At 33.0% G+C, this 12,448-nt stretch overlaps 1 protein-coding gene across 1 annotated transcript in view; it reads left to right on the forward strand.

The window, feature by feature from the left end:
- Window positions 1-1,043: 1,043 nt before the first annotated feature.
- Window positions 1,044-12,448, forward strand: part of aralar1 (calcium-binding mitochondrial carrier protein Aralar1) — a gene marked incomplete at its 5' end in the record, with an annotated part of 141,212 nt that continues 129,807 nt past the window's right edge. Inside the window, 5 exons of the mRNA XM_018520239.1 lie at window positions 1,044-1,159; window positions 1,245-1,384; window positions 2,316-2,462; window positions 2,949-3,090; window positions 3,959-4,052. Coding sequence (XP_018375741.1) covers window positions 1,044-1,159; window positions 1,245-1,384; window positions 2,316-2,462; window positions 2,949-3,090; window positions 3,959-4,052 — 639 coding nt within the window. The remainder of the gene's footprint in view (window positions 1,160-1,244; window positions 1,385-2,315; window positions 2,463-2,948; window positions 3,091-3,958; window positions 4,053-12,448) is intronic.

Raw genomic sequence — 12,448 nt, forward strand, 5'->3', positions numbered from 1 at the left:
GAACCCTTGAGGAGCTATCAGAACTCTTAACAGAATGCCGAAAATCAAAAAAATATTTTAAAACAAAATTAAAAAAAAATTTTTTTCGGAAATCCGGTATTTTCTTGAGAGTTATGATAGCCCCTCAAAGAGTTCTATCAATTGTTCTATTTGTATCGAGACGCTAAAGTAAAAAATAAAAGAGTTATAGCCTTTCCAAGTTTTAATCGTGAAGTTAGCCCCTCTAGATACTTCAAATAGAATTTTCACCGCTTTAATCGACGAAACTCTTTTTAAAATTGATAGAGATTCTAGAACTCTTTGGGGGGCAACCAGAGTTCTACTTATTTTTTTCAAATTTTGAAAAGGTGGGGTCAGCTTCACAGAAGTAACGTCTTTTTTAATTGTTATAAATTGTTAAATACGAATATATAAAAAATAATTTTTTTTTCTTTAAAATACCATAAATTATTTAATTATTTAATTATTAATTAACGCGAGTGTGGTGTAGCAGACAGCGCACTGGTCTGATGTACTAGAGATTCCGGGTTTGACCCCCGGTAGAACCGAAAAATTTTCATACACTCGTAGCTCCTCTCGGAAGGCAATGGCAAACCACCGAGTAATATACTTGTTCAGGAAACCTCTCTACCAAAAATTGCCGTTTGGAATCGGCGTTTAAACTGTTATAGGTTCCTATATACGTTGTGTACGATTAGTGTGCGCGCAAAGGTATATGAGAGGGGGGTGTCTATGTGCTGAGATAGTGTATGGCATTTGAAGAAGAAATTATTTAAAATATTTTTGTATGTGTAAATTAATATAAATTATATAATGTAAATAACAGGATATATCTCTAAAAATTATAGCTATATACATTTGCGAAGATATTTTTTCGATTTATATTAATGAATATGTATAATATGCGAATACGTGTGTATATTTATATAAATATAATTATAATAAATATAATAACATATATGGTAAGAAGCAAATATTTTATACACACACACACACACAACGAACAAATGTATTCTATAGTTAACATATCGTTTTTTTTTCAGACTTATATCATTTGCCGAATTTCAAGCGTTTGAAGGTCTTCTCTGTGTACCAGATGCTCTATATAAAACAGCTTTTCAACTCTTTGATACTAATGGAAATGGAATGGTTGCATTTGGTAAGGACTATTACGAAGAAATTGTCATTTCTCTTTTTGAAATAAGTTATATGTCTTTTATGGACATATTATTATCAATTTACAGACGAGTTCGCTGAGGTGATGCGGAAAACTGTACTGCATCAAAAAATGCCCTTTAATATGGCCAGTAGCTTTATCAAACTCTATTTTGGAAAGGATAAAAGTAGACTAATCAGCTATGCAGAGTTTAGTCAGTTTTTGCATGTGAGTATCATATTTTGTTGCATGCTTAAGGAGGTTGTAAGGCAAATGCAATATGTTAAGAACTACTTGAAAAAATTACAGACTATTCTAAATTTCATTTAATAATAATACAAAAAAAATAGAAACAATTGACCATTCGGATCAAAAGTTATTTAAATACGTAGTAATATTTTTTTAATTTGTACTCTAATATAAATATATGAAAATGTATTATAAAATAATAATAAAAATCTCAATTTTTTTATATAAATACTCTAGAAATTCAACAATATTTTTGTAAAGTTATCTTGAGATGCAGACATTAATTGTTCAGTAAATAAATAAAATTTGTTACTTGTTATGAACTAATGGTGAATCTCAATGAAACTTTGCATAAGTCATGTTTAGTACTTAATATATTTATATAAAAACATTTAGATTTTTCTTATTATTTTAACAATTTTTGTTTATAACAATAAAACTAATAACAAATAAAATAAATAACCTATAAAAATGTGTTGCTCAATAAAACCAGAATGTTATGAACACAACTTTCACACGTATGTAGTTTGTTTAAAGCGAAAATATTAATATATGTATTTTATGCCCTTACGACCTCCTTAATTGCTGATTTGCTTGTTATTCTTGCTCAGTAAATAAGCCAAGTGTGACGTAACGAGTGACAATGATTATGAATTATATATAACGCCGTATGTTTATTTTGTTTTTCACATATATGTATTTAATATATGTGTGTATACAATTTGACTGAGGTATCTTGAAAAGTCATGAAGTAACATTTCTTATTTCGGAATGTTTTCCATATATTAAAAAAAATTTATTCCTTGTACATACAGAATATAGTTATAGTTTTAAAAAAGCGATTCCTAAATATGATATAAATTAAAACAGGTTAGTGATAAAATTTTGTATTAAAAATGCTTATCTTTAGGATTTTCATGAAGAATATGCAACAGAAGCCTTTAAGAAATTTGATAAAGATGGTGCAGGTTTCATTTCCGCATTAGACTTCCAAGACATCATGCTCAGTATTAAGAGTCATTTACTTACAAAAGATGTGAGGGATAATCTAATTGCTGTAAGTAGTATTATTACTAAAGAGGAGATAGAAAACTTTGTAATTGACTACTAAATGTTTTATACTATACATTTTAATCACAATTTGTGTGAAGATAAGGTCAGAAACAAATTGTCTAAAGTATTAGGTATTAAACTTAATTCCTGCCGTTTTTCGTCTTCAAAATTGATTTGTTTCGAAGGGAAATACCTTAATCAAAGTATTATTAATAAAGTATTATTAATTAGTAATAAAGTAGAAAATGGAGGGAATTACTTTGATTGAGGTATTCATTCATCTTCCCTTCGAAACAAATCAATTTTGGAGACGAAAAACGGCAGGAATTAAGTTTAACACCTAATGTGTTTAATACATGTATGGAACATCCGCTAATTACAAATTAATATTTATTAATCTTTAATTTTGTATCATTTTAATGTAAAGTAGTATTGAAATTTATTTGAATGTATAATACCACATAATGAATTGTATTTTCATACATCGCAGGCAGTTGGTGCCGGTCAAAGCGGAAGAAAAGTTAGTTTTCCATACTTTATGGCATTCAATTCTCTCCTAAATAATATGGAACTTATTAAACGTATCTACTTAAATGCAACCAATGGTCACAGATACCAAGAAGTTACCAAAGGTATAGTGAAGAAAAATGCGTAAATGGATATTCATAAAAAATTTTTTTTTCTTGCTGTTGATGTAGAAATCATATATGAGGAAAAAATAATTTATTTTTTATTTTAATAGTAGGGGAGAGTGGTGTCGGTTGAAACAGAGGGTCAATTGTAACATTGACCGCAATAGCTGTATCTATTGACGAAAGGCTGAACTGCATGCACGGTTGCATACCGTTAACAGACATAAGTCATTGACGAAAAATTGAGTGGCCATTCGTAAGTGCAAACGTAGCAGCACCTATTTTTGTTAAATCAAGGTTAGATTGTAAACTTTGTTACCCGCCATTATTTAGTGCAACTCGTTCCGCAACAATTTGTAATACGACGATACTGTGTGATATGAATATCACACTTATATGAATATCAAGCTTTGCAGTAAGGTATATATATCAATTCAATTTATTGTTTACATGTAAGTTTAATGGATATAAAATCGAAACAAGCGGCGGTGATACAATTGACACCACCGCGGTGTCAATTGTAACAAGTTGCGACGATGCCATTAATGATAAATATCATTTATAATTTGTTACTTTTTTAAATATCTATTAAGTTGAAATTAATGCCAAAGGATATATTTGTTTTCATAAAAAATTTCAATTTTTTCTTATTTATAATAAATTGGTTAGCTGCAAAAAAATATTTTTTTTGTTTCAACCGACACCACTCTCCCTTATAATCTATATGTAGTAAATACGTTTAATCAATCAATTACTTTTACATTAATTTTCATCAACATAATGTTCAGTACATAAATATCTATAGATTAATTAAATAGATATTAATAGATTTTATCGTCAGTATTTAAACATTATAACTTTTTGCCAGAGGAATTTCTTTATTCTGCACAAATGATGTCCCAGATAACCCCATTGGAAGTGGACATTTTATTTCACCTTTGCGATTTACTTCATCAAACTGGGTGAGTATTTTCAACATTGAAATCGTTGATAAAATACTTTTCCTTTTGTTGATTTATTGAAAAAATATTACGAAGCAGTCACTTTAACATTGATCCAAAATGTTCAGACTTTATTAATTAAAGACCGATCCACGCTGGTCAACAAGACAAATACAAAATAGAGAACAAGTCACGTAAAACTATCGTTGCACCATCAAGCACATCGTCATCATCCAAATGTCAAGTATGTCTCGTTCTTGGCAATTAATGAAAGTTGATACTATTTTACGGAGTAATTTATTCCTAATAGCCAAGCTTACTATACAATGCTTAACTATATATCATTTTCTAATATTTAAATAATATTTCGTATACTGAAAACATTTATTTACGTGTTTACGCTGCCTGGATCAGACCTACGGAAGATGACGAAGCAGATTCGCGGCTTGGGTGCGTTTTGTATTACAGACCACGTGCTATAAATATATACCACGTGTGTGTACACACATACAAACACACACTCATATATTTTCTCAGACTATGTTAGAAATACTACCTGAATAGCCCCATGTATCATTTTATTATATCCTTGTTTAACATATGGTGAACAATAAGGATAAAATGATACATCGGGCCACCCTCGTGATATTGCTGAACGTAGCTTCACTTACAAACTCACTCACAAGGGAACTGACTCTTATTGATTTTAATGCGCTTTGGATATGTTGTAGAGCATGAAAAAATATCAGACCCATATTTTTTTTGTGCTTATCTCGAGGAGGTGAGACACCCCCTCGAACCCTTACGGAAATGGACTATTAGTGAAACTATTTGATTATTCAATCGTAGTTCTTTCGCAAACTATTGAGAAGAGCTACTATTAGATTATTGAGAAAACTATTCAGATAATTATTGGAAAAATTAATTCATTCAGTTTTATTATCACAAAATAAATATTAGTGTTTAACATCATATCCTAAAACACACACTACAAAAATGTGATAAAAAAAGTTTCTTCCTGAATTTGGGAGAGTATCTTGAATCTAATTTTACGATACTCTCAAGCTGTCACCCATCCAAAGCTGTATCTCATCTAGTGTTGCTTGATCTCTGCGATCGTATGAGAACTGCTTCTTCGATGATCCACGAATCCTGAATGTTTATAGATGTCAAACTGCTTAAAACTTCTGATTAAAACCAATTGGGAAAATTGGAATCGGTTTTAATCGGATTAATGCATCAAATTTTTTATATTTTCCTATTCATTTTTCAAATCGGAATGAGCAAATTCAATGGGACTGTATTAGTATAGGGTAACTCCGATATATACGCCGCACCTATCAAAAACTTAATTTATTAAGTATTATTTACTATGTTTATAGTAAACGAACTATATCAGTAAAAACTTTGTACTGTCTATTACTATGAAAAAAATATTAGAAATCCGAAATATTTATTTTTCATATTAAAAAATAAGCTTTTTGAAACCTTGTATTTTTGCCGCATATCTTATAGGAGTGGGATATATGGCAACTCATAGGGGAAAGGGGGCATGTACGGCTCATGAAAAATTTACAAATAATGCAAACATACTTTACTATTCCACTACACGTATGTATCACGAAATAACCACTAAGTCTTTTACACGTCCTACATTAATCATTTTATGTAGATTATAACTTATGATGGCGTTACTTATTACAGTAACAAATCCATTCAACTCATAATAAATTCATTAATATTAACAATAAGAAGCTGAAATCATAACACAATACTAATATAACATAAAGGTATGTAACAGAGTAGTTACGGGAAAATTACCCCCACTCCTTCTATTTTTTCTGACTTCTGCGGCGTAAATCCCAGCGCGGCGTATTTGTTGGAGTTACCCTATACCAATGTAATACCAAGAAAGGGCTGAACAAGAATTAATAAGATATTTCATATTTCCTTCAAATACGATTTAAGGGGTAACGCCACTCTAGAGCTTGAAAAAAAGACGTGTTTTTGATAATTTTTTACGGAGATACAATAAAGGAAATGGGAAATCTGTTTCTAGGAGTTTATTATACATGTTCTGAAGCAAATAAAAAAATTTTTTAATTAACATTTTTAAACAAAATGGCGGCTACATGATAGGAAACTCGAAACCACCTCTCGTCGAAGGGCCGGAAAAGTTTCTCCCACAATTTTCAATCTGGAACAAAAAACCAAAATTTTTAAAAACTATATATGATTGGTTATGGAAGTACGTAGGGGTTTTTTGACATGTAGCCGCCATTTTGTTTAAAAATATTAACTAAAAAATTTTTTTATTTACTTCAGAACATGTATAATAAACTGCTAGAAACAGATTTCCCATTTCCTTTATTGTATCTCTGTAAAAAATTATCAAAAACACGTCTTTTTTTCAAGCTCTAGAGTGGCGTTAAACTTTAATAAGATATTTCACATTTCCTTCGAATAGGATTTAATAGTTTTTTATAGGATTGCTACCCAATAGATTTTAATTGGACAAGCTGCCGATGTCAAATCCAATGGGAATTAACCAGTGAATTTCCGATTAAAACAATTGGTAAAATTAGAATCGGTTTTAATTAATGCATCGGAAATTTCCAACGTTTTCCTATTCATTTTTCAAATCGGAATGGATCGGAGCAGACTCAATGGGATTGTATTGGTATACATCCATGTATGCAAGAAAGCACTGAACAAGAATTATTAAAATATTTCACATTTCCTTTAAATAGGATTTAATAGTTTGTTATAGGATTGCTTTCGAAGGGTTTTAATCGGACAAACCGCTGAAAATGTCAAATCCAATGAGAATTAATCAGTGAATTTACGTAGTCCGTCTTTTTTCGACGAATCGTAATTAATGGAAAATTGATTTTTTTTTAATGAATATGGATTCAATGTGCTCATTGAAAAGCTTTGCAACTGTTGTAAAATTCTTCAATATATGATTGATTTACACATTTAGATGAAGAACTAAGGACAAGAACCGATCATGTTAAATAATTTCAAACCTTATTCTACTGAAGGCAAGGATTAATTGAATATTGCACGTTTATCTTTTAATAAATTTTAATTAGATAAACCGCTGATGCCAAATCCAACGGGAATAATTTTATGAAATAAATGCATGAATTTAATACACATTCATTATTGTGTAGAAAATTTATTATTAATTAACTTTTTATGACTATTTGAGTTTGTAAATATAAGAACCGTTGGATTATTGATTGAGTTATATAATTGTTAATTAAGGCCCGATTGCACAATGTTACTTTGATTTTAAATGAGGCTCAAAACTCTTTGTCTCTGTTTCTTTTTCGCTTTAAAACGAGACAGAGAATTTTAAGGGAGTATACCCTTAATTAGGAGGCCAAAGAAAACAAATCTTTGTAAATTTTTTTAAAAAAAGTATATGCACATATTTGTATGAAAGGTTTTATGTTCGAAAGAACTTACTTTTTTTGTTTGTTAATCATTATAGTTTGTACTATCTCGAAGCTTTCTGGTATATGTTCTAATCTGAGACAGGCGTTAAATATGTAAATATGTGATAAACACGATTGCCTTACTTGATAGTTCTTTTAGTACCCTAGGTGATATCTTTGAGCTTTTTTTGGGTTCATATTTTTATCTATTTCTTGTGCAATTTCAGTAGGCGTAAAATATTTGATTTTAAGTCTTTATGATACAATTTAATTGCTTCCTTACTAGACTGAATGTCATTAGTTTGAAATACCTTGTACAAGTGTCGAGCAAACAGTTTGGCCTTCATCACGGTATCCACTTTCCCGTCTCATCCTTTAGCGGTGGAATTCTAATAATTGGTCGTTTTAGTCTTCTAGTGGTCTTCCATAGAATAATTTGTATCTGCACCTACGAATAGGTTTCCTAAATAGCTTTCGAAACTTTTTTTTATTGTCTTTGATTAATCAATTCAATTGATTGTTGATGCGATTAAACGTATTTTTGTCTTCTAGGTGTCTTGTTCTCTGCCAGATACGTCTAGCTCTTCTTCTCTCTTTAATCATGCTTCTGATCTCATCTGGATAGCATATTTCCTGTATTGTAGTATTACTTTGTGCTGGTGTTGAGATTCTCGCCGCTGTATTTATATAATCAATGAGGTTTTGTGCTTTCTCATTTAATTCCTCCACGGTTTTGAGCCTTACCTTCAAATTTATTATTTGGTCTTCCCTAAATTTGTTCCAGTCTGTATGTTTGCTGGTAAGTGTAACTATCTTTTTCTTTCGAATAACTGTGGTACTAAGTGTTAGCAGCACTGGCATATGATCCGAGGAAAGATCTTCTATATTTTCAACTTCGAAGTAAAATTTGTTGAGATGCTTTAGTAATATAGAATTCTATAAGATTGTGTATTCTGTTTCTGTCTGCTGGTCAATATGTTGGTTTTCGTGATGAACGGACTTCACATTTATAGGCTTCAATTACCTTGAACAATTCTTTGCCTTTGGGGGAAATTAAGCGGGATCCCCATACCGTATGTTTGGCATTGAAATCATCTCCGACTATAAAGCGTGATCCAAATTTATTTTTTCCTCGAACTTATTTTGATATTATGGTGGGCAGTATATTGCTGTTATATTGAGGTCCGCATTATTATGTTATAAGGTGATTATAGTGGCTTGCAGATAATCATTTCTAATTTCCTTATATGAGGAGTGTTTCACATTATTTTTAACGACCACAGCTGTTCCTGCGTGAGCTTTGCCACTAGGGTGTGTTGTGTGATATACCGTGTAACCGTAGATCTTTAAATAGTTCTTATTTGTAAAATAAATTTCGGATATCAATGCAATATTTATGTTTTTATGATTTAGTAGGGTTTTCAGCTCCTTGGTATGCTGAGCCAGTCCATTCGCATTCCAGGTTATGATCCAGGTTATTCTAAACGATGTATCCGTCATTAATATATCCGTCATTAACACTTTAACTGTGGTTTTTGCTTATTGCTCTCTTCCAGCGCTTCCAGTCTGTGTTCAGTATTATTATACGTATACTGTATTTTCTTAAGTATCTCCCATACATCCTGTATTGTTGGTTCTTTTAATTTATTCTGCGTTTCCATAATTCTATTTGATGTTTGCGTATATTTCATACTAGCTATCTTTGCATAGGATTCAGAAAGATTAACTTTTTTAGCAAGTGTTCGAGTATTTTGTTTAATACGTTGAGTTGCAGTTGTTTTTGGTTTTTGTTGAGACGTCACCTTCTCCTTGTATACTGGACATTCCTTTCAATTTGCCGTGTATTCCTCCTTACAGTTAGCACACTTGCACTTTGTATTTTTTGGTTTTTTACATTCTGTAAAGAAGTGATTTGCTCCACATTTGACACATTTGTTTTTTCTCTGGCAGTAGTTCTGTGTATGTCCTAAGTCTTGACACTTCTTATACTGTGGTATTTCTTTTTTTACTTTCTCGGTGGTTCAACTTTGATTTTACAGTGTAGAATATGTTCTCCAGTTCATAGACATCTTTATTGTTAGGCTTAGTAACTAGATCTATGTAAAATAGTGGTAGCGCTATTTTGGTCGATATATCGTTGATTTTCTTTTTTATGATAATATTCGTTACTCGAATGGCCTCGTGTCCCATTTCGCTAGTTCGTTTTTTATTTCTGCTTTGTTAGTTGTAGGGTGTAACCCTTTTATTACTACTGTGTATGGCTTTAACAAGTTTGCATTGAAAAAAACAGGTTTTCCTGTGTTTTTATTGTTTTAAGTTTATTTTGATGATAGCTCTATAATCTTCTTTGTCCATTGTGTTTACTTTTATTTCTTCGCTTACGAGTGTTTTGAAGTTTACATTATGCTTAATCTTTTGCATAATTAAGTCTTTCAGTATATTAAAATTTTTTATTTTATTAATAAATATCGGCGGTGGTATACTTTTTCTCTCATCTTTTTTTTCGATTTTACCCGATTCTTGCTGTGGAGATGTCTCCGGTGACGAGTTGGCTTTACGTTTTTTGGTTCTCCCTTTGATTCTCGAGTACCTTCTCTGGTTTTCCATTCCAATTTTTCTTCGTCCATCTCATAATCTTTTATTTCTTCGCTTTCTCTATTTTGTAGTTTTCTTAATGTTGTTTCTAGATAAGTAATTCTATCTTCCGCCCTTCTCCACGCTTCCCACAGTAACATTTCGTTTTGCGTTTGTGGCTTGAAGTTGGCTATCATGTCATCATTAGTTCTGTAATCCCTTTCACTGTGTTTAAAGGGTCCTCAAACAGCAACGATTGCCCCCTCCCCCCCCTAGAATCCTTGGGGCCAGCCTCAAAAGAGGGTGGATTTTCCAGTACTGGTCTGCCACCTGGAGTACAATTTTTGTTTGTTTTACACATTGCATATTGTTTTCCTAGAGAGTTGGTTTTCTGTCAGTATTTTCCTTTCTTTAGCTGGATTGCTCTAGTTTTCAGACGCCAGAGTTCCACCTTCCGCCCTTTATCTATCTGCTGTGATCTAAGTCACACCCAGGGTTTGCGACAAGGACGCTAGACAATAGGACTTGATGGTTTTATTGCTGATGGTCTGCAGCACGGCTGTATGCAGCATTTTATAGATACGCATTCTCTAGCAAGATACGCACCACTGCAGCCTCATCACCCATTGAACCCCTGTTAGAATATAAAGACAGTTACGAGTAATGGACAAATTAAACCGTTACAACTTAAAAAACTTAATAATAAAAATTTTTTTTCTCATGAGAAACTAAAGCGAAAATTCCAGTATCTCTTCATAAATGTCAGCTAAGATAAATTAATAATCGACGCACGTGCGCGAACGGCGGGACTAAAGAGATGCCAATAATGCCTTCCTTGGGCGTCGCGACTAGAAAAACAATAAATGATAATAAAAATGTCAGTTGGAGGCGCGGGACTAGCGCCAGAACATTTTCTTAACGGCCAAATTGCTAACAAATTCTCACGAGTTTGCGATCGTAAAATCTAGAAGTGAGATACGACGTTCCGGGGGCGGGGGGGGGTATTTGGTAATCCCATGCCGACGCTGCACGTGCGCTTTCTTAATGTATCCTCTGCACGTGCATTTTCTTATAAATTTTAAGATCATAAAATTAAGAATGATACTTTCTCACACTACAGATTCCGGTCACACATTTTCCTTCTCCAAAACTTTGATCAACCCGAGAGCGAGAAAAGAATTCTACTACTAATTATCAAAACCTATTCCACAAATCCGAATTCAACTAATCAACTCTCGAAACTCCCTCCCCTAAGAATATTTCTATATAAACGGTGATCTTGTGGGACTCTGGGCATTCCTGGGCATTTCTTGATCATCATCCTTTGGCTGTTTCTTGCGAGTTCTCGGGCCCTCGAGCTTTTGCGCTCTAAGCTCATTCCGATATAGTTTTTTGGGTCAGTGATCACGTACGGAGTTCAGCTCCAACATCTTCGAGCCATGTCATTTTCTGAACCAGACATGAACTCCATCGCCGAGAACTACATCCAAGATGCCACTCATTATTTCTATCACCAGTAAGCCGCATATTCTTTCTCTCCCCTCTCTCTCTCCCTCCTCCTTCGGTATTAATCATTAAATAATATTTTGGTTCTAGTAATATTCTTTTAACCGTTCCACCTCCCCATACTCTTTATTTACAGAAATCCATGCCCTTCTTCCTAATGTACCCATACGCACACTTTTCTATTAATTTGTTCTAGGTCCGCACTTGATGTAACATACACGCACGCACGTACGCACGCACACTCACCCATCACGTTTAACCAAAAATACTGAGATTAATTATAAGTACAACAAGTTGCTGATTATTTTTGTAAAAATAAAAACATTTATAAACATTCACCCTTTTATTAATTATATTGTTCAACTAAAATCCAGGTGTATTAATTTTTGTATTATATATCTCCCCTCCTTAGTTCTCCCACGAAAGTCCTCTTTGCACTTGATGCTCTTCCCAGTCACATGGATTAAGTTCCATGACCGAAAAATAGGACACACGATGGCACATCTGGTGTTAAAGTGCGCTTCGTGGCGCACTGACTCAGTTTGGGCCATTCAAACAAGTATGTTCGACTCGTGAGGCCGCTCAGCGAAACGTTAACCGCGAGAGAGGTTTCCACTTCGTCCTTCCGACCCTCGGCTCTTTGAGAACTCCAGAACGAAGTGAAGTACCTTCCGATTTGCGTCGCTCCTTCCCCAACTCCCTTGTGGTTCGGAGCTTGGATGCGACCAAATCGGTCAAAATTTTGCTGCGTTCACCCCCTCAGGTCTTTGCGTGCAGAGCTTGGACGTAGCACCTAGATCATCAAGGATAGCAAAAAAATGACATTTGTAAATAGTAGCACATGAAAAAATATCTTTGACGTTAAAAGTAACACACACACACACACACACACAC

Source organism: Trachymyrmex cornetzi, unplaced genomic scaffold, assembly GCF_001594075.2.
Source record: "Trachymyrmex cornetzi isolate Tcor2-1 unplaced genomic scaffold, Tcor1.1 scaffold888, whole genome shotgun sequence".
NCBI lineage: Eukaryota > Metazoa > Arthropoda > Insecta > Hymenoptera > Formicidae > Trachymyrmex > Trachymyrmex cornetzi.